The 22,815-nt window shown below is 60.1% G+C and overlaps 1 protein-coding gene across 1 annotated transcript; it reads left to right on the top strand.

Annotated features, from left to right (window-relative positions):
* The first annotated feature begins 415 nt into the window (after positions 1 to 415).
* On the top strand, positions 416 to 20,439 carry TUBB3 (tubulin beta 3 class III). The gene is made up of 5 exons (XM_065416774.1): positions 416 to 1,359; positions 11,069 to 11,162; positions 16,726 to 16,834; positions 17,720 to 17,830; positions 19,364 to 20,439. Exons 1-5 carry the CDS (start codon positions 416 to 418, stop codon positions 20,437 to 20,439), a joined length of 2,334 nt encoding a protein of 777 aa, XP_065272846.1.
* Positions 20,440 to 22,815: the final 2,376 nt, after the last annotated feature.

Here is a 22,815-nt window from a genome sequence, read left to right as displayed (position 1 = left end):
CCTCCCAGTCCTGCAGGTGCTTCTCTGGCTTCTTCCTTTTCTGAAGACAGCAAGTGCCCGTGACGAGGAGTTGGTCTCAGAGGCAGCTTGAAATTCCTCAGCCCAGGGCATCTCCCTCCAGCTTTGGGGGTGCCCCGTGGACCTGTCCTGTGTGTGTTCCCTCTGCTGAAGTCCCAGCACTGCCTGCTCTGGGTATCCTCTGCCCTCCAATGCAGGGAGACTGTAAACGCTACTTTCCAGGTTGGTGCACCGGGGAGAGTTGTTCTCCCAAGACTTGTTCCTTGAACGCTCCGAGGGAGCAGAAACGCTTGGCTTTGCTCTGGCCAGAGCCGCAGCAGCTGTGGTGGCCACGCCTGCTTCTGCCCGTGTTTGCCAGCAGCAGAACCTGCCTGACACCCATCCCGAAGCTGTCGCTATGTCAACGCTGGCTTCTCTGCAGATGCTGCTCAACTCCCTGAACTCCACTGCCCCCAGCAACAGGACCGACGAGACAGCCAACAGGAGCAGCGCCTGGTGCCAGGGCGTCTTCATCCCCAACGAGCTCTTCCTGACGCTGGGCCTCGTCAGCCTGGTGGAGAACGTGCTGGTGGTCACGGCCATCATTAAGAACAGGAATCTGCACTCACCCATGTACTACTTCATCTGCTGCCTGGCTGTGTCCGACATGCTGGTGAGCGTCAGCAACCTGGTGGAGACCTTGTTCATGCTGCTGATGGAGCACGGCGTGCTGGTCCTCCAGACCAGCATTGTCCGCCAGATGGACAACATCATCGACATGATGATCTGCAGCTCCGTGGTGTCGTCCCTCTCCTTCCTGGGGGCCATCGCCGTGGACCGGTACATCACCATCTTCTATGCCCTGCGCTACCACAGCATCATGACCATGCAGCGGGCGGTGATCATCATTGTGGGCATCTGGGTCGCCAGCACCATCTCCAGTAGCATCTTCATCGCCTACTACAAGAACAACGCCGTCATCCTCTGCCTCATCGGCTTCTTCCTCTCCACGCTTATCCTCGTGGTGGGGCTCTACATCCACATGCTCTCCTTGGCACACCACCATGCCAAGAACATCTCTAGCCTGCAGAAGAAACGCACCGTCCACCAGATGACCAGCATGAAGGGGGCGGTCACCCTCACCATCCTGCTGGGGGTCTTCTTCATGTGCTGGAGCCCCTTCTTCCTGCACCTGACGCTGATCGTCACATGCCCCAAGAACCCCTTCTGCACCTGCTTCTTCAACTACTTCAACCTCTTCCTCATCCTCATCATCTGCAACTCGGTGATAGACCCGCTCATTTATGCTTTCCGGAGCCAGGAGCTCAGGAAAACCCTGAAGGACGTGGTGCTGTGTTCCTGGTAACTCAGGCATGGCCGAGGGGCTGAGGAGGCCTGTTGTAGCCGGGGTTCCTGCTCTCAGAGGTAACTGCATGGCCATCTTGCAGCCCACAGCACAGCGCCCCCTAGTGTGCATGGGAGGCAGAGAAGCCATTTGCAAGGGGCACCGGTCAGTTCCCATCAGATGTCGGTGGCGGAAAACCAAGCGGGGTTTTGTTTGTTTTGGGGGTTGGAGACAGTTTAGCTGCTGAACGGCACCTAGCGCCTGCCCGAGGGGATGCCAGTGCCTGCGTCAGCCCATCCCCTCCCACCCTGGGGCAGGTGCAGAACATGGCAGGGCCTTGGGCACAGCAGCTGCTGTTTCTGGCCAGCTTTCCGGTGAGGTCCCAGGGCACAGAATCTACGGTTCTCCCACCACTGGAGAAGTGTGTGAGTGAGTCCCAGCTGCTCCAGGGCTGCTGCTCTGTTCTGTCCCCAAGTAGGGATTCCTGTAACTCCCTCTGCTGCTTCCTGCCCACGCAGAAGGGCTGGTAACTCTAGGCCAGGCTCTCTAGGCTGGGAACTAGACAGGCAATGAGTCTGCCCTTCTGTAGAGCTCGCTCCTGCTGGCTGCCTCCCCCTCCCCCAGTCGCTGGGCAAGGAGTGTGGAAGAGCCCGCCGGAGGGTCCCATTGTCACTGCTCCAACTCTACAGCACGGAATCATAGATTCATAGACGTGCCGGGCTGGAAGGGACCTGGAGAGGTCATCTCAGCCAGCCCCCTGCACCAGGGCAGGGTCACGTGAACCTAGACCATCCCCGACAGGTGTGTGTCCAGCCTGGTCTTTAAAACCTCCAGCTTCCGCAACCTCCCTAGGCAGTTTGTCCCAGTGCTTAACCACCCTCACAGGTAAGACGTTTTTCCTGATGTCCAACCTGAATCTCCCTTGCTGCAATGTAAGCCCATTGCTTCTTGTCCTGTCCTCAGCGCTTCAGGAGAACAATGTATCACCCTCCTCTTTTTAACACCCTTTTACGTACTTGAAGATTGTTAGCATGTGTCTCCCCCACCCCGTCTCACCTTCTCCAGACTAAACAAATCCAGTTTTTTTCAATCTTCCCTCGTAGGTCGTCAGTCTTTCTAGCCCTTTAGTCGTTGTTGCTTTCCTCTGGATTTTCTCCAATTTGTCTACATCTTTCCTGCAATGTGGTGCCCAGAGCTGGACACAATGCTCTAGCTGCAGGCTAATCAGCGCGGATTAGAGTGGAAGAATTGCACCTTGTGTCTTGCTTACAACACTCCTGCTAACACATCCCAGAATGATGTTTGCTTATTTTGTAACAGCATCACATTATTGACTCATATTTAGTTTGTGATCCACTATAACCCCTACATCTTTTCCTGTGGTCCTTCCGAGGTAGGCATTTCCCATTTGTATTTGCAAAACTGATTGTTCCTTCCTAAGTGGAGTACTTTGCATTCGTCATTGAATTTCATCCTATTTATTTCAGACCATTTCTCCAGTTTGTCCAGATCATTTTGAATTCTAATCCTGTCCTCCAAAGCGCTTGCAACCCTCCTAGCTTGGTATCATCCGCAAACTTTATCAGTATCCTCTCTATGCCATTAGCCAAATAATGTATGAAGATATTGAATAGAACCGGACCCGGGACAGATCCCTGCGGGCTCCAGCTTGATTGTGAACCATTGGTAACTACTCTGAGTACGCTTTTCCAACCTGTTGTGCACCCCCCTTATAATAAGTTGGTCTAGGCTGTATTTCTCCAGATTGTTTATGAGAAGGTCATGGAGCCAGTAACAAAAGCCTCACTGAAGTCGAGGTATCACATCTTACTTCTCCCCCACCCCGACCCCATCCACAAGGCTTGTTAAAAGAAGGATGTTAGGTTGGTTTGACAGGATTTGTTCTTGACAAATCCATGCTGGCTCTTACTTATCCCCTTATTTTTCTTCCAGGTGTTTACAAACAGATTGTTTGATTATTTGCTCCATCATGTTTCCAGGCACCAAAGTTAAGCTGCCTGGTCTGTAATTCCCTTTTTAAGGCTAGGGGCTGTATTTGCCCTTTCCCGTCCTTCGGGCTCCATCCTGTCCTCCAGGAGTTCCCAAGGCACGTGGGAGCCTGGCTGGGTGTCTGGCACTGCCTGACGACAGGGATGGGGGCCCCCATGGACTATGGTGCTTAGCCCCCGGGCTGCTGGAGAGACAATCCCCATGCTTCTTCCTGGGCCTGCTGGGGGCAGAGGCAGGCTGCAGGGCCTGGCGCCAGGAGCTGTCACCCCCTTACTCCCTCACTGCGCGGTGCTGAAGCGTGATGGGAATGGTCCCCACCCCAGTCAGCCAGGTCTCCTAATGCCTGAGCAAACCTCGGGCTTCAGTGCTGGTCCCAGCACCGGGGAGGCAAGGGGCTGCCCCCCTTGGCACTGTCGTCTCCCCCGATGAGGGAGGCAGGGTCACGGGGTAACGGAGACACATCATGGGGCAGTGACTCGCCAGAGGCTACACTGTGGGTCAGCACCAGAGCTGAGCCTAGAGCCTGGGAGTCCTGGCTGCCACACCAGGGCCCCGTTCTGGACCAACCGTGGAGCTAGCCCCGGGCAGGACCAGCCCCATGCAGCCCTGGCAGGAGCCCTTCTCCCCTGCATGGGCAGGACCGGGAAGCAAGTAGGGACAGCCCTGCTGTGCCCTCCCATCTGCCAGGGGTGGGAGGAATGGCTCAGCCTGCCACGTGTCCTCAGCCCTTGCTGCCCCACGGTGCGACATCCTCAGCCCGGCTCCTCTGAGGGATGGGCACTGCCCTGGGCACGGCGTCCTGGGGAGAGCAGGGGCAGGGCCTAGGGAGGGAGCCAGGTCATTGCCCTGAGGAACAGCACGCTGGGCCTCCCCTGCAATCCGGACAGGCCCAGGGACTGGCAACAGGGCCGGGAAAAGCCCAGAATGTCAGGTAGCAAAGCACATACCATAGACACCCCCACGCCAGCGCCCCTCCCCCTCACACCCACCACAGACACCCCCACACCAGCACCCCTCCCCCCCACACCCACCCCTGGGCCAGCGCCCCTCCCCCCCACGCCCACCACACACCCACCCACGCCAGCGCCCCTCCCCCTCACACCCACCACAGACACCCCCACGCCAGCGCCCCCCCCATGCCCACCACACACACCCACGCCAGCGCCCCTCCCCCCCACGCCCACCACACACACACACACACCAGCACTCCTCCCCCCCATGCCCACCACACACACCCCCGGGCCAGCGCCCCTCCCCCTCACACCCACCACACACACCCCCACGCCAGCGCCCCTCCCCCCATGCCCACCACACACCCACCCACGCCAGCGCCCCTCCCCCTACGCCCACCACACCCATGCCAGCGCCCCGCCCCCCCACGCCCACCACACACACACCCACGCCAGCGCCCCTCCCCCTCATGCCCACCACACACACCCCCAGGCCAGTGCCCCTCCCCCTTATGCCCACCATAGACAGACCCATGCCAGAGTCCATCGCCCTTACACCCACAAGAGACACCTCCCCACACCAGCGCCCCTCCCCCTCATACCCACCATAGACACCCCCTATGCCATCATCCCTTGCCCCCACACCCACCATAGACATCCCCCCACACCAGCACCCCTCCCCCTCACGCCCACCATAGACAACCCCATGCCAGAGTCCATCCCCCTCACACCCACAAGAGACACCCCCACACATCAGCGCCCCTCCCCTGCCCACTAGAGACACCCCCCCATGCCAGCACCCCTCCTCTTCATACTAGCACCCCTCCCCCCCAATGCTCACCACAGACACCCGCATGCCGGAGCCCATCCCCCTCAGGCCAGTGCCCCTCCCCCCACATCCTCCATAGACACCCCCCCATGCTAGTGCCCATCCCCCACAGTCCCCCTCTGATGACACTCTCAGACCCATGCCCCTGGGACACACGATGGACACACCACACCATATACCCCCCAGAGGTAGAGCCTCCCCCCAGCATGGCCAGTACCAGGTTCCTCTTCCCGCACAGCCATGCCCCCCATGGCTGGGTTTCACCCCACAGAAACGCACCGGCTGGGGGCTGTGCTGGGACGCCCGGTGCCCTCTGCTGCCTGGAGACTGCAAAGGCCTTTGTGCTGCACTCCCCATCCGGGGCCATGCCAGCCCTGCTAGTGCCCTTGCACACGGGCACACGCCTCGCAGCTATGCACACGCATGCTGCCCCCGCGGCGCAGGCAACTGTGTCACCATCTGCAGGGGTCTTGCTCCAAACCCTCACGTGGCCCCCCAGACCAAACCCCCCAGCGTGGCCAGCAAGCACTGAGGCCTGGGTGCCTCTGGGCAGCCAGGGGCACTGGACTGGGACTAGGAGCGGGGGAAGGACCCGTCTTTAGAGCCATTGGTTTGTGGGGTGCTGAGCCCTGGTGCTATATGGGGCACCCTAGGGCCGGCCCAGCTTAGGGGGCCAGGCTCTGGGGCAGCTCAGTGCAAGGCGAGGGCTAGCAATCAGCACACAGGGATCACGTTGGCATCTGCCACCACACACCAGTGGAGGGCCCAGGAGGCCGAGAGTGTTGATAGAGCCCACAGACTCCTCTGCACCGGGGGCCTAGAGCCGGGCGGCGGGGGGGGGGGGGGGGGGTTTCCATCCGAATGCCCTGACTCAGCATTTGCCCTCAACAGCCCTCCCCGGCAGGGCCATGTGGGAAGCAGTGGTAGGGCTGGGGCATTCGGGAATTCGGACCAGTGTATTGACTCCTGTGGCTGTTATTCCCTGTGAGCACAGCTGCCCCCTGGCTACCCCCCTTCCTGGGCAGAGCCCTGGGCTGCACTGGGGCTCCCGCCTCCCCACCACGCCATGGCTGGGCAAGGGTGGCTGGGCGGCGTTCTTAGCAGAGGTGGTAAATGTGACCTGCACAGGAGCTGGTCAGCTGGAGCTTGGCCTTCTGCCTTCTTGGCTTTGCCACGGGGCTGAAGAAAGCCTGCAGGGCTCCCTGGAAAGGGGGGGCTGTTTGCTCCTTTGGGGCCCCCGGGTTTCAGGCCCCGTCTGCCTTGTGGCAGGTTTCCAGGTGTGGGTAGGCACTGAAAGCAGCAGGAATGCGCTGTGAGGAATTTACAAAAGCACCATCCACCAGGTGGCTCTCTGCATCCTTTGGTGCCATAACGCCTTTGGAGTCTGGCCCGGGGGGGTGCCCTGGAGAGCCCCAGCCCTACCCCGAAAACAAACGCCCGTCCAGGAGGTGGCACGTTCGGCCTGTAGCCAAGTCCAGCAGGCACCAGGGTTAAATGGATGTTACCCAAAGCAAGGAGCTGGAACCAGCCTGAGCAGAAATCAATTGCTGCCGCACTCAGCTCCCACCAGCGACCGTGGTGCTCAGTGGCCTCCAGGCAGGTTTGTTTATTGGTGGGGAGGGGGAACAGGACACAGAGCCCCTGGCCAGGGCCTACGCCCAGCTACCAACACAGACACAAAGGTGCAGCTGTGCTCAGATGCCCCCACAGGGCACCCAGGGAGCCAGCAGGTCGAGGCTCTGGGATTTGCTGGTAGAATTCGAAGTAGCATCTTTCCAGGGGCCAACTCCCTCCCCAGTTATGTCAGCTCCCTGCTTGGCCAGCACATCGTTCTGCAGATGGGGTATGTCAGGCAAAGGCACCTCCTGCCCTGGGAGAAGCTAGTGAGGGAGCCAGGCCCCAGGGCTGCCTCTGGGCTGGGTGCACCGGGACCCTGGTGTTCTTGCTCAGTGACAGGATGTGGGAAGCTGCTGTGGAAACCTGCACTGGAGAGCCCTAGAGAAAAGGTCACAGGGTTGTGAGGACCCTGGGCATTCAGTGCAAATGGGCAGAGGGTCCCCCAGCACCCACGCCACCCCCAGGCTGCCTGTATCACAGTAACAGCCATGGGGGAGACCTGGTGCAAACAGGGGTCCATGGGTTCCCTATTCACTACCCTCCTATGACACCGGCACTGCTGTGGGGCTTGCTCACTGCCAGTCCCAGAACCCACAGGACCATGCCCTGCGCCCTCCAGTCCCTTTGTCCATGCCACCGACACAGGTCCCATGGCAGGACAATCATGTGGTGACCCCCCCAGCCCCTGGGTAGGGGATGCTGTGACTCCCCGTTCCACCCAGCTCAGGGGATTTTTAGCTGGTTTTGTTGTGTCTCCAAGTCCCTTCCCAGCTTGCCGCTTGCTCTGTTTTCTAGCTGGTGATATCAGGCCTCTATCTCCAAGCCCAGAGCTCCAGCCAAGGGGCTTCCCTCCCCAGCCAGCCGGGCTGTCCATGCCAGGGGAGCGGCTCCCCTCAGCATGCTGGCAGTTCGGGATGAGCTCAGCATGCAGTCACTGGGCACGGGCGCTGGCCCTGGAGGGTCGAGGTGTGTTCACTGAGCAAGGGCCCTGCACTGTCTGCACCTGGCAAGGGTGAGGCTGGGCCCGGGTGCCTCACACGGTGCAGGGCTTGGAGGTCAGCGTTCCTGGCCTCAGGGGCTGTTCAAGGTGTGGGGTTTGCAGTGGGGCAGTTTGGTGTGAGGGTTTCTTGCAACATCCCAGCAATGAACTGCCCTCCAGCTCACCTCCCTCCCCGCCATCTCCTGCCAGTGTCCCATGGGGGGACCCTGCCTTGCCAGCTCCAGCCTGCCCCAAAAGGCAAGTACCTGACCCTGGGGAAGGACTGGGGAATCCAGGACCCAGGGGTGAAGGCAGGGAAGGGCCCCCCACCCCACTGCCCCTGCCAGCGTCAGAGCATCTCTCCAGCAGCTCCCACCTCTGGTGGCACCACCAGTAACCACTAGTACCTTGCCCCATGGCATGGGCATCGCTCCCCAGGGGAGGGCTGGGCAGTGCCCTGCAGTGCAGCGTGAGGGAACTCTCCTTGCCAGTGAGTTGGCATTTTCCCTCTGTCGGTGGTTTGTTAATGGAATTACAGTTCTTAGCGTTGTACTTGCTGAGTCTCTGAACCCCCTCCCCATGCTCCCAGCTGCTCCCCCACCCCCACCCCCCAGCCTGGGACAGGCAAGTCCCAAGTGCCCCTTTCCAGAGACTCTAGGCCAAGCTGTGTCGCAGGGATGTAGGCTCAGGGGGCCTGATTCTGCTCCGCCTCCCTGGTGTGAATGGGACTCGCTGGGTCACTGGCATGACCCAGGAGCTATGCAGCTGCCAGTCCAGGGGCCCGAATTGCTACGTGCCCAAGGGAAGGTCGGACGGGCCCCAGCCTGATGCTGCAGGGGCAGCTGCTGCCCAGAGGCAGACGGGTTGAGTCTGCGCAGACACAATGAAGCAGGCAATGCCTAGGGCAACCGGCATCATGGAGCCAACAGTGGGGGATGGGCCACAGCAGTTTCTCCCCCACACCCTGGCTGCCCAGGGGGAACCACCCCACTACAATAGCACCCCCGGGGTTTGCAGGGCCAGTGGTGGGGCAGGCTCAGAAAAGCATCTCTCCCTGAAGGCTGCGCCCAGCCTGGCTGCTCCAGCTGGAGGGCTGTGGGCTGAACAAAGGGAGGTGACTAGCAGGGCCTGGCCTGCAGCGCTGCTCCCCTCACACAGCGGCTCTGATGGGGTTTTTGTTCTTTCATTCTAGCCGCAGCAGGTCCTCCCACATGTCCTCCTCGAGCAGGGGCTGGCAATTCCCCTGCCTCCAGCGTCCCCAACAAGGGCTAGTTTTACGCTGTGCAAATATCCTGCTCAGATCTCTCCCTGCCCTGCACCCTGTGGCCAGTGGAGCCAGTAAAGCTGCTGTCCCAATCTCTCGGCATGTTAACCTGGGCAGGGGCTCGTCAGTGCTTTACGGCCCATGCAAAAGGGCTATAAAGCACCTGTCCGGCCCCCCTGCCCAGGGAATATCCCCACAGAGGGGTCCTTGCCAGCAGGCACAGTGACAGAGCCCCCCCCCCCCCCAGGATCACCCGGTGCAGGGCCAAGCAAGGCAAAAGAGACATGGCGAGGCCCTGGCTAGCTGCAGCAGAGGAGTAAGGGACTATGCAAGGTGCAAGGCAGGAGCCAGCGAGGCCAGGGGCAGGGAGGAACTCACCTCGGCCCTGCACCCACCACTACCAAGTGGCTGCAAAAGGGCCATGAAGCCCCCTCCCTGAAATACCCCCAGCACAGGGGCCTCTGTGGCAGGTACAGAGCCAGTTATACCAGCTCTGGGCTTCCCCCGTCAGAGCCCGGAGACAAGGGAGCAGGGCTGGAGTGTTCCAAGGTGGGACAGGAGGGGAGATGGGCAAGGTCAGGCTGTGTCCTGGCTATTCCCAGCTGCCACCGCAGCCCGAGCAGAAGAGAGGGCAGCCCTCCGGGCTCCACTCACCAACACTGAGGGTTGAATCGCCAGGAGGCACAGGCATCGCCTCTGTCCCTGCATGGTGGGTTGTGACCCAAAGGACCCGTGCCCCCAAAAGTGGGTGGATCTGAGTCCCAGAGCCTGTGCTCCCCACCTGCCCCATAGTGGGTGCCTCTGAGGCTGGAGTGCGGTGCCCCTCCCATGTGGAGGGTGCTGCTGGCGGACTCCCGGGGGAGATGAATAAGAGGGGCCATGACTCAATGACCCGGAATAATGGCTGGGATAGAGACAGCGGCTGGACAGGAATGGGGGCCATGCAAGGAACGGGAAAGGAGCCAGCTGAAAATCAGGATGGCAGGAAATCCTCATTCACACAATGGACAATTAGCCTGTGGAACTCCTGGCCACTAGGGCTCCTGGAGAGCCAGGGCTTATTAAGCTTCAGAACAGAACCAGCTGGTGAGAAGCTCCAGGCATCAGAGTGAGGCTAGAAACCCAGCAGAACACACCTAGAGCTCGGGAAGGAGCCGCCCTCTCCTGGTTCGGTGCAGGATGGGCTGGGCAGGGCATGGCCAGGATCCACACGCCGCCTTCTGCAGCACGGGGACTGGCACTGACAGGCCGTTTGCCTCCATACCCTGCTCACTCTGCCTGCGGGCTGTGCGCCCCCCTGTCTCTGTCTGTCTAGGCTGTGAACTCACAGGGACTGGCTGCTCCTGTGTCTGTCCAGCCCCTGGCACAACAGGGTCCCCATCTCGGTGGGTCCTTGGGCACCTCCACAATAACCCTGATTAACCCTGACACCCCCCCTTGGGCTGCTCTAGGCTGTTCCTGCTTTCATTGGTTGTACAAGGGCAGCAGCTGAGACCAGGGCCCCCCGCGCCAGGCCCTGCATAGACTGGCCTTGCTTCAGAGCGCTCAGAAGGGGAAGGGCCCAGACGGGCGGGGAAGGAAGGATGGAAACACTGGGGGGCACTATCCGGACTGGCCAGCAGCACCCCACATGCACCCAGCGCTGAGCCCCTCCCCGGGGCCCCCTCGGTGACTTGGACAGGTCACCCAGAGAGACTAGGGCAGGGCCAGGACTCAAACCCTGCCCAGCCGGGTCCTAGCCCAGTGCCGGAACCACACCAGCACTGACCCCCGCCTGGCCCCCCAGCGCGGGACTCAGGCCAAGGGGCTCTGCCCCCTCCCCCCGCTGTACGTGGGGGTCCCCGGCTGCTCTCCGGGGCGCGGCAGCTGTTGCATTGTGGCGGCGCAGGGCGGGGGATGCGCTGGTGCTGATGCTGCAGGGATGTTGCAGCATTTGTAGCGGCGCCTGCTGATTGGTGGGCCGGCCGGGTGACGTCAGCGGCCGGCCCGGTGCAGCGGCAGGCGCCTATAAAAGGCTCCGGCAGGCGCCCGGCCGCTTTCCGCAGCCCCCAGCCCGCTCCGCTCCTGCGCCCCCGAGCCGCCTGCACCAGCCACAGCCGCCGCCCCGGGCCAGCATGAGGGAGATCGTGCACATCCAGGCGGGCCAGTGCGGCAACCAGATCGGAGCCAAGGTACCGGCCCGGGGGCACCTGGCGGGGTCCCGGGCTGCGGCTCCGCGCTCTGCCGGGGGTGCACGGGGGGGCCGGGACGTGCCCGCAGCGCCAGCCCCAGCCCGGCGCGGAGGGGGCGGGGGCCGAGCCGCGGCCGGCGTGGAGGGGGTGGGCGGTGCCTGCCCCGCCCCGGGGCAGGGGGCGCTCGGCGCGGCGGCTGGGAGCGACCGAGCCACGCCCCGGCACTGCGGAGCTGGGAACAAAGGGATGAGCTCAGCGCTGCGCCACCGGGGCCGGGCGCTTGGGGCTGTGCCCGGTACGGCACCGGCTGCCTTCGCTGGGATCCGCAGCCCGGGGCTGGCTGGGCGCAGCCCTGGGCCTGGGGGATGCTGTGGCGCAGGGCGACTGGCTGCTCCAGCATCTTCTCTGTGCGCTCCCCCAGCCCCTCCCCTCCGCAGTGCTGGGTGGGGGCGGCCAGGTGGCTGCTCAGGGCAGCACAGTGCCTGGGGGGAGCTGGCCCAGGGGTTCTGGGGGGCTGGTCACCCGCTGCAGATGGCACTGGGTGGGTGGCACAGACATGTGACAGTGCTCCCTGCACAAGCCCCTGCCAGCCCAGCCCCCATCTCTGTGCCCAGCCTGAGTGCCAGGACTCTGACGGGCAGAGCGGGCCTCACAGCCCCCTAACTGCGGGGCTATGGGCGTGACCTCGGCCCGGCCTGCCTGCGGGGTGACTGGCGTAAGCATGGCAGCTCCTGCCAGGAGCAGCAGAAAAGGCAAAGGAGGTGGGGCCCTTTGTTGAGCAGCCTTCATCTGACGCCTCTTAGGTGGAAAAACTGGAAATGAAGGAAGCCCCAAAGCTCCCCGAGATGGTGAGGGGCAGAAGCTGCCCTGCCCGCCCCACATAAAGATGCTGCCAAGCCTGACTGTCTCCAGCAGTGGTTTAACCTGCCCAGCCACCAGCAGGGATGCCGGTGTGACTGGCTTTGTTCTGGTTTAACAGGCCAGATGCCCTCCGTAATTGCAGGCTGTGAGGGCTAGTGGCTAGAACCGAGGTCTGGGAGCCAAGTGTCGGCTGTGACTTTGCATGAGCCGCACCCTGCCATGGGCCCCAGGCAAACCCTTTGACCTCTGCAGTACAAAGGCAGCTGCTCTAGGGAAGTCAGGCGCCCGGTGCTGCCACGCCCCTTTGCCCTGACTCTCCTCCATGGCTTGAGCCCTGGAGATCTCTCCAGAACCATCAGAGCCCGGGGCTGGGTCCTGCTCCGTAAATAGCAGTCTGAGGGAGACGCTGCAGCCTGGAGAAATGGTGACCAAGCAACCTTGGTTCGGGGGCAGGACAATAGCACTGAGCAGCCATGCTCAGCGCCCCCCCCCTCCCCCCCGACACATCAAATGTAACCAGGAGCCTCCTCCCGAGTCACAGCTGAGGAGCAGCAGCTCAGAGCCTCGGTCCCTCTTTGTCAGGGGCGTCTTGTGGGAGCTGGAACCGATTTCTCCTGTTAGATTAGCACCATCCTGTGTGTGAAATGCAGCAATAATAGAGGGGAATTTGTCAGCCCTCTTCCTGTAGCCAAGGGGGGAATGGCTAGTAGGCAAACCAGGCTACAGCTGGGGCTTCTGGGACGTGGGAAGGTGTCTTTGTTACAGGCAGACACTGAAATACATGAATCGGGGGGGGGGGGAGGGGAGGGGCTCGGCTCACTAACCCAGCGTGGCAATTCCATGTCAATTGCATGTGTAAAATATTTTGTTGGGCGCTTCTGCTCAAGACACCTGCTGCGGTGACTTAGTGTGCGACAGCTAATCATCAATCAGGCCTCCGGGGGACATCTGTGCCTGCTCTGAATATAGAACAAGGCAAGTCTGCCAGGAGAGGCGGCTGCTTCCTGCCCTGTCCCAGGAGGGCTGAGGAGAGGAGGCCGAAATCAAATCAGTGCTGGGGAGTCCGTGTGCAGCTGCGGCTGAGCGCGCCCAGTCGGGATGAAGGGGGAATGCCTTGTCATTATCCTGGTCACCAGGGGCCAGGAGAACACCTGCCACTAATAGGCCAAGTGGCTGGAGGAGGGGGAGAGGCCAGTTACCAAGCGGAATAATCAGCCCTGGAAGGTTGCCAATGCCCATTTCCAGCAAGGCTTGTGGCAGAAATCTCGGCAGCCCGTTTCCCCATGTGTGTTGGGGGTCAGCCCCCCTCTGCACTGGAAGTGAAAAGGCTCCAGGGCGGCTGAGCTTTGCTCTCATCCCCAGGACTGGTCTCCCCTGGCTGGGACGTGGCAGCAGGACAGAGCCCTAGATTCCCCCAGAAGGGATGAGAGGAGGGGGAAGGGGGACTGCCCATGGAGGAGTGCCTGGGTGCACTCTGCCACCCACTGGCATCTAAGTGGTTAATTTCCAGTCCCAGGCTCCAGCTGACCTGGGGCCGGATGGGGCAGCAAGTACCCTTGCTTACGCAATCCTTACCTTGCTGCTCCAGAGCACATCTCGCACTCAGCACTTCAGCTGTGTCATTCCCTGAGCGCTCATTGTTTGGGGAACCTCAATATTTGCTACCTGAAGAGACTCATTTAGATGTTAATCAGTATGAATAATTCATAGGGAATTCATAAGCCCTGTAAGTGACCTGTCTGATGGATGCGGGATGCAAGCTTCTTTGAGTGGCAGCTCCTCGGAGCACTGCCTGTCTGTCATGGTGAGCTGGAGTCCTGGGTGGGTGATCACCGCACTGTCCACTCCCTGGAGGTTCAGGTGGGCTCAGAGCTCTGTGTGGTCCCTTAACAAAGGGTCACTGGGGAGAGGAGATGAGGTCAGCTCTGCAGAGTGAGCAGCTGACCAGAGGAGCCCCACTGCAGGTAGACATTGCTGTGTATTTTAAGATCACCCTGACCTTGCAATCAATTCCAATTTGTCCTCTTACAGCCACGGTGGCTGCTGTAAATTAGAGCTCCGTTTAGTAGTGCTGGCACAAAACGCGCAGCATTGTCCGATGTAGGACGCTTCCCCGACACTCCCCCAAACACAGCATCAAGTCTAAAGCACAGGGCTGGCTCCAGGTTTTTTGCTGCCCCAAGCGCAAAAAAAAAGGAGGGCTGCCCCTTGAAAAGTGCCACCCCAAGCACATGCCTGGGACGCTGGTGCCTAGAGCCAGCTCTGAGTCTTGGGGAACATGCTTTAGCAGAGTTGAGTGAGCTTTAGCTCTAGCCCGGGCATTTGGCAATGAGTGTCTCTCCCCCCCCCCTGTGCAGCTCCACATGAACAGTGCACCCCCGGGAAAGGAAGTGTCTCTTCCAAGGACAACCCCCCCCCCCCGAGAGGGAGCAGCCCCAGCCTCCTGAGGCAGGGCACTGGGCAGAGGGAGAGGAATGACTCGGAAATCCATGCAAGGCGGGGGGTGAGGTGCTCGGTGCAGAGGCTGCATGGTGCTGTTGCGTTCAGGAGGCTTGTCTTGGCCAGGCTTTCTCCAGGGAGGGGGCTCTGCGCAGCTGGCAGGTTTTGTCTGTGACTAGTTTGACCCCTGCGAGGGCGCAGTGGCAGCTAGCAGCCTGCCCACCCTCCTGCAGCACGTCGCTCCCTGCAGGACTGGGCCCTTGCGAAGACCTGGCCAAAGCCCAGGGAGCTCAGGAGAGCAGCAGATTCAAATGTGTCCTCTGGCTTCAGGCACCTTGAAGCCAAAGCCCCCTTCCCAGGGCACCACTCGCCCTCCTGCCCGTCTCCTTGGCTGTCGCTGCTGCCGGTTATGAAACCCGGGAGAACAAAGGCGAGTGACTCAGCTAGTCTGGAGGTAACTGGAGGTCAGTGTGCTGCTGCAGCACCATGGCTAGCTCCCGTCTGGCGCAGAGCCAGGCGATGCTGCAGTGTAGACATGACTGGCTGCCGGCAGACCTCGGCCCCCGTAGGCTGACAGGGAGCCCGGCTGAGCCGCAAACAGCTGGCGTGGGGAGTTCCCTGCGCTGCTGAAAGGACCCGGGAGCCCAGCCCTGCGATCTGAGCCGTTTGTAATGCGTGTTGCTTAACCATTGAACCTCCGGGAAAATCTCCAGCCGCCGTGGGACTGACGCGGTGCCTGTGCAGGATCCCAGCTCCCGCCCCAGGGGTCTCCCCTTATGCGCCGGCCACCGGGCAGTTGCACCGTGTTCCCATTCCATGAAGGGCTCCCAGCTAGCGGGAGGTTTGGATACCAGCGTCTTAGCAGCCAACTCTGGCCCCAGCGGGACTCCCCTGGTATCTCCGCCTGAGGAGCTCTGAGCCTGCTCAAGTGAAGAGTTGGGCCCCTTTACCCCTCCCCCCCCACACACACACACAGCATACGGGCAGTGGATAGAGCACTGGACTGTTATTCCAGAGACCTGGGTTCTAGTCCCAGCTCTGAGTGGCCTCGGGCAAGTCACGTTCCTGCCCTGTGCCTCAGTTTCCCCACCTGTAAAGCTTTGAGATCTACTGATGCAAAGCACCGTGTTACCCAATGACAAAGGAGAGCTCAGAGCACAGACAATCTTGTTGGATCCTGGTAGATTCTTACCCATGTGGTGTTTGGAGCCTCAACGGGGAACAAACATTTCATAATGGGCTCTTCAGTCTGGCAGAGAGGTCGAACGCCATCCCATGGCTGGAAGGTGAAGCTAGACACATTCAGCCTGAAAAGACGGTGTAAACGTTTAACTGAGCATGTCTAACCACTGGCACAACTTACCAAGGGCCATGGTGGATTCTCCATCGCTGACCACTTGTACATCAGGGTGGGATGTTTTCCTAAGCTCCGCTCTAGGGGTTACTGGGGGGCAGGCCTCTGGCCTGTGCTGTGCAGAAGGTCAGACTGGATGATCACAGTGGGCCCACCTGGCCTTGGAATCTGGGTATTGGGATAACTGAGAATTCAGGCCTTGGTCTCCAAAGCTACCCTTGTCCCTGAGCTGTGACTTGCTTCTGGCCATGGTTGGTCCCATCTGCTGGCTCACTGTGGAGCTCACTGGTGGCACCTAATCAATGTCTCTGGGTCGGTCACCTAGTGCTGCAGGCAGCTCTGACTCTCCGTTGTCAGAGGAGGCTTGGTAGATGGTGAGTGCAGAGCAATTGTCCCCTTCCCAAATCCAGTGCCCTGCTCTGCCTGACAATGCCCCTCGACTCCTTATCCCTTCCTGTGGCTAGTACTTAGCCAGCCTTAGCTCTCTGCCTCCAGGTGGAGGGGCCAGGGGATTGAATTGCCAGAGACCCCTTCTATCGGACTAGCCAGAGGGGTTTCCTGGCAGCAAGGCATCGGGCTGTGTAACAGCCTCCCCAAGGGGCATGGTCTGGAGTGTCTAGGGCTAGACAGCATGCTAGGAACCATGCTACTGTAACCAGAGCTACTGTAGGGACCAGCCCTGCACTGAGGTGTAGGGGGGCAGGGTCCACTTCAGAACCGGATTCTCGTCCTGCTCCCGGGTGCCAGGATTCACTGCACACAGGCCAAGCTGGAATCTTTGGCTGGCTTTTGGAGTGGAGCGGTTTGGCTTTGTGTTCTCTGGTGTGCCTCCTAGCTCAATGCGGGGCCTGTCCCTGCCTGGGTGCCCACAGCTACACCCCTCCTGAATGTCCCCTGCTCTTTCCGCAGTTCTGGGAGGTGATCAGCGATGAGCACGGGATAGACCCCAGCGGGAACTACGTGGGAGACTCCGACCTACAGCTGGAGCGGATCAGTGTCTACTACAATGAGGCTTCCTGTAAGTCCAGAGCTGGCTGCTGCACTCCTCCCGGGCCAGGCCGATTGGAGCAGTATGTGATGTGTCACAGGGTTTCCTCTCTGGCCCTTAACAGTGCTGCCTGGGGATGCATGTACTTACCCTGAGCTTCCTCTCCCGCTGTGCTCAGGCGGGGAGCTGTTCTTGGATGCCTGGCCGGGCCCTTCCATGGCCGCCTGCTCCCCAAGGTGTGGGAACGCAGGGCGTGTGGCGTGTCCAGCACCCAGGGAGCCCTGGGAGCCTTGCATCTCTCCTGGAGTGTGCGCTGCTGGCTTGCAGGATTGTTCTGGGACTAGTTTCCTCTCCTCATCCCAGCTGGAGGAGGTTAAGGCGATGCTGGCTGGTTACTGTGGTGCAGAGCCAGCTGCTGGGGTCAACAGGACGGCAAAGCAGGCCCCTGACTCGTCTGTCTGGAATGGGCATTGGCAGCAGGGTGGGGCCAAGTGAAACTCAGTTGGTGGTTTGCTTGTTGCTGCGAATGCCCCACCTGGCCAGAGGGGATATGACCGCTGCCTGTGCTCCTTCCTCCCTTTGTGGCAGCTCATCGGAAGGGAGGAGATGCCTTCAGGGGTGCAGTGGTGTAGTACTGGGGAAGTTCCCAACCCTGCCCCAGTGCACTGCGAGTTCTCAGCTTGTCCCCAAATCCAAACGGCCCTGTGCCGAAGCTCCAGCCCGCGGAACGTAACGAGCTGGGCCCAGGTCTAATGGGGACTGGAGCACCACTGACTAGAGGGTGCTGCCAATGCCCGGGGCAGAGGTTGGAGTCTCAGCAGACGAGCTGGCTCTTCTGGACGCTAAGGCCAAGCAGTGGAAGCTGGTCCCATGGAGCCTTGCCAGTTAAGAGGGAACATGTGGTCTCTTTTCCAGCTCACAAGTACGTACCCCGTGCGATCCTGGTGGACCTGGAGCCCGGGACCATGGACAGCGTTCGATCGGGGGCATTTGGACATCTCTTTAGACCTGACAACTTCATCTTTGGTATGTCCCAGTCCCCTGCTGCTGCTCTAACCCTGTCCTGCCCTGTGTGGTGCTCCTCTCTTGGCCTCATCCTAGCTGCTCACCCAGAGCTCCCTCACCCTGCTCCCCACGACACAGCTGCCTGCTGTCACTTCTCGTTGGGCCGTATCTCTGCCTCCCTGCTATTCCAGTAGTGCCTACGGGCCACTTAGTGTGAGGTGCAGGACAGAGTGGAGATGGTCCCAGCCCAGGAGAGTTTAGTCTCAGTAGAGCAGCCAGACCCAGGGTGGGGGAAGGGGACTAGCACAGCCAGTGACCAGTGATGGGGCCAATGGCCTGTTAGAACTGCGTTGCTTGGAGGGAGGTGAATTTAGCTTGGGGGGATAGTGAAGGAAGAGAGGACGTGGGAGGGAATTGGGTGAGTGGGATGGGGTGAAGAGGGTAGGGGGCGGGGTGTAGCTGAGATGAAGGGGCTGAGGGAGGGGCAGGGCTGGAGCAAACAGCTGATCAGCCCAGGGCAGAAAGTCTAGCCAAACCTGTGGGAAGGTCACTGAACAGGGACGCTGAGCCTCGTGCTGATTTTCCTTCCCAGGATGCTGAAGGCAGGGGAAAGTAGGAAAATGCCCCTTGTTCTCTGCTCTCCCAGGGCCCGTCTACGCAAAAAGTGCTACATTGGCTCCGTGCTGACGGGAGAGCGCGCTCCTGTTGGCAGAATTACTCCACCTGTGCAAGGGGCTGTGTGGGCGGGAGAGCGTCTCTCGCCCCCATAGCACCCGTGTGGACTGCGCTTAGGTCTCTGTAACTTGCGTCGCTTGGAGGGGGTGGCTGGAGCGACCTAAGTTATAGCGACATAAGCAGTAGTGGAGACCTGCCCAGAGGAGCATGTGATCAGGTGCTGGGAGGAAGAGCTCAGCTGCAAACCACGGTTCTGCGGGGCCCTCGATGCCTGCACAGGAGCTTAGCCCCGTCTCTCCCATTGCCCAGGAAACACGTGCAGAGCATTTCTGAATTCACTACAACCATCCCTGCCGCTCCCCTCCCCGTACCCCACCCCTGCCCTTCGGGGCTCTACCCTTAGGCAAGGCTGAATTTTGTTTCTTTTCTGTTCTGAGATCTCAGGCACTCAGCGGTTGGCTCCCCAGTGCCTGCCCTGCTACACGACTAGCCTGTAACCCGTTCCTGGGGCTGCCTAGTTCAGCTGTGGGGAAAGTAGAGAGGTCAGGGCAGCCTCATGCCATGGGAGTCACCGCGGGGGGCTGAGCCCCTCTGCCTTCCAGGGCCTCCAGACTGGCACATGGCTGCTCTGTGGTAGGTGGTGCCAGCCTGAGAGGGCTGATCCAGGCAGCTCCCAGGCTTTGTTCTCATGCAACATCTAGCCTCTCCTAGCCCAGCTCTGCGGTACAGCAGCCCTCCCTGGCACATAGTGTCTGTTAAACCCAGTGCTGGGCACGCCCAGGAGAGACCGAATTCCTGCAGCAAAAGGCTCTGGTCACTGGTCACACCTGCCTCCCTACTGATGGAAGTGAGGAGATCCACTGTGTCTTCTCCCCACAGGTCAGAGCGGTGCTGGCAACAACTGGGCAAAGGGGCACTACACAGAGGGTGCTGAGCTGGTGGACTCTGTCCTGGACGTGGTGAGGAAGGAGTGTGAGAACTGTGACTGTCTGCAGGGCTTTCAGCTCACCCACTCCCTGGGCGGTGGCACTGGTTCAGGCATGGGCACCCTCCTCATCAGCAAGGTCCGTGAAGAGTACCCCGACCGGATCATGAACACTTTCAGTGTGGTGCCTTCCCCCAAGGTGTCTGACACGGTGGTGGAGCCCTACAATGCTACCTTATCCATCCACCAGCTGGTGGAGAACACGGACGAGACCTACTGCATCGACAACGAGGCCCTGTATGACATCTGCTTCAGAACCCTTAAACTGGCCACGCCCACCTACGGTGACCTCAACCACCTGGTCTCCGCCACCATGAGTGGCGTCACCACCTCCCTGAGATTCCCTGGCCAGCTCAACGCTGACCTAAGGAAGCTGGCAGTCAACATGGTGCCCTTTCCTCGCCTCCACTTCTTCATGCCAGGCTTTGCCCCCCTCACAGCCCGTGGCAGCCAGCAGTACCGAGCCCTAACCGTCCCCGAGCTCACCCAACAGATGTTTGATGCCAAGAACATGATGGCCGCCTGTGACCCACGGCATGGACGCTACCTGACAGTGGCCACAGTCTTCAGAGGCCGCATGTCCATGAAGGAGGTGGATGAGCAGATGCTCGCCATCCAGAGCAAGAACAGCAGCTACTTCGTAGAGTGGATCCCCAACAACGTCAAGGTGGCAGTCTGCGACATCCCACCCCGGGGGCTGAAGATGTCTTCCACTTTCATTGGGAACAGCACGGCCATCCAGGAGCTCTTCAAGCGCATCTCAGAGCAGTTCACCGCCATGTTCCGACGCAAAGCCTTCTTGCACTGGTACACGGGCGAGGGCATGGACGAGATGGAGTTCACCGAGGCAGAGAGCAACATGAATGACCTGGTGTCGGAGTACCAGCAGTACCAGGATGCCACAGCTGAAGAGGAAGGGGAGATGTATGAAGATGACGAGGAGGAATCTGAGGCCCAGGGTGCCAAGTGAGGCCTCTAGAGTTGGCCTGTGTCAAGTTTCTTACCATGAAGGTCAAGCTTCTACAGCACCCTACTGTCCAGCGTAGTCCTCCATCTTCGCTACCTGTTAGCTGAGTACTAGACAACCGCTACTTAGTTGCTTCTGGTTAAGGGTTCCAAATTTTAAATCCTTCCGTATTTACTAACCATCTCCCCTCCCCATCCTTGAGTTAGCGCAGCTGTAGCCCGTCCTCATGACTCTGATCATGTCGATGACCCTGATGTTTGATTTTTTTTTTTTTTTTTTTTTTTTAAACTGGTTTGTGTCGATTTTTTTTTTTATTTTTTTGGAATACTTAATAAATGTATTGCTGTCCAGTACGTCCTATCCGAGACCTTCCTTGTTCCAGCCCCAGGACTTGGCGATGGGGCGTCAGACAGGTGGGTTTGCTGGGGAGCAGGGCGATGCCGCTTGTCAGTGGTGAGCGGAGTGGGGGTGCTGTCCTTCTCCACGCCCCAGGCAGCACATCGATTCGATTCCCCGGGGGGGGCTAAAGCGCGGGCTTTGGGAGGAGCCTAATGAGTCGTGGGAGTTGGGAGGGGGCCTTAAGCTGCTTTGAAATGCCGGCCTGAATCCCTATGGGTGGAGCCTCCGGAGCAGGCAGGCCTTTCTGCGCCGCCCCAGACATCACTTCCTAGAACTGTCACAAGGGTCACGCACAGGACAGCTTGTTTTGTGCCCGCGAAGGTCGACTCCCCGCCAGTTTGGTCTGCTCCTCCATGGAGTAGAACTGGGCGAAGGTGACACTCCCCCTCAGGCCCGCGACAGAAATTCCAGGCCCCGGGGGGGGCAGAGCCCGGGGTGGAAGTGACTAATCCATCACTTCCAGGACGGCCTGTGGGGCCCCGCAAAGCACAGGCCCAGAGCGGCCTTGCGCACCTAGGAGCCCTGCAGCCCACCCAGGCAATTCCGCGCCCCCCCCCCATTGGCAGGCCTGCACCCCCCCTCCCCCACAAACATCCCTGCAACTGAGTTGCTGGAGTTCGCAGGGGCGACTGTCTGCTTGTAAGATGCATTTATCCTTCAGTCCTGACACCCCAGAGCCCTACCCTGGGTCTGAGTTGGCAGAGGGGCCAAAGGACAGATGTGGGAGCAAAGGCTTGCAGAATCCTCCGGAGAGGCTTTTCTGGCAGGAGTTCAGTTTCCTGGCCTGTGCTAGCCCAGGCCCTGGGGGCTCTGCAGCAGACTGGGCCAACTCCACAGCAGGGCATTCTCCAGCAGCAGGGGGCAAAGCAGACAGCAGAGGCTCTTCCAGATGCAGCCTGGGCTGACTGTCCCCCACATACACACTTCGCCCCTCCACTCTTAGTATGCTATGGATGTTTGGTTTGATAACTGCTCTGCAGAAGGGGAGGCAGGTGCTGGAGGCGGCAGGGTGACGTGGGACCTGCAGCATTAGGGTGACCAGACAGCAAGTGTGAAAAATCAGGACAGAGGGTGGGGAGTAATAGGAGACTATATAAGAGAGCCCCAAATATCGGGACTGTCCCTATAAAATTGGGACATCTGGTCACCCTATGTGGCATGCTGACAGGTTGTCTGGAATTGTGCTCATCCCACACGTGGGCTGGGGAAATCCAGCAGTGATCAGAAGTGGAACAACTAACGGGTAGTTCCCATCTCCGCTATTGTTTCAGGCTCCGCAGACTCGACGCTGCACATCCTGCCCCTCCATTCATGGCCCGAAGGCGCTTGGGTTCTGGAACATGTTCCAGTCAGTGCAATGGCTGGATTTTTGCAGCACGTTCCGTGGCTGAGGAAGGGTGGAACAGCCCTGTCAAAGCCCTAGAATTCAGCCCAATGCACACGAGCTGGTCCTGCCCTGAGGGTAGGATAGAACCACCCTTTTGGGGGGAACCTCTAGACTGGTTTGGGTTGGAAGCGGTGGCTGATGCCTAGGCACTGAGCTTCATTGCAAGGGGTCTGTTGGCACAGTTGCCACCATCTCTCCAGCTTTCCCTTTACACAATGGATGACTTTGCAAGTCTGTGCACCCCACTGCAGGGCCAGGGCTGCAGGGGCCTTCCTCGTTTCAAGCTTCCTCCTCTGCCCCTCAGCCGAAGTGGCCTCCTAGGGTAGAACCACTATCAAGTCTCGGGTCCAAACACTAGCAGGGATGATACTCCAGCAGGCAGCTACCTGGCTGAGGCACTACTGGGGTGGAGAGCACGGCAGAATCTTGGCTTACCAGTGCTCTGTAAAGGGGGGGGGGGTTGCTGGTGGTCAGAGGGATGCGGCTGGTCTGGGGAAAGCTGAAGAGCAGTTGGTGTCTGGGGCAAGAGGCAGAGGCCATGTCAGCCTCCTGCCTCTCTTGCCTGTAGCTCTCACCTCCCACACTGACCTAGG

This window comes from Emys orbicularis, chromosome 14 (genome assembly GCF_028017835.1).
Source record: "Emys orbicularis isolate rEmyOrb1 chromosome 14, rEmyOrb1.hap1, whole genome shotgun sequence".
Classification (NCBI taxonomy): domain Eukaryota; kingdom Metazoa; phylum Chordata; order Testudines; family Emydidae; genus Emys; species Emys orbicularis.
Note: the sequence above shows the minus strand (reverse complement) of the source record. Positions and strands in the feature narration are given on the sequence as shown.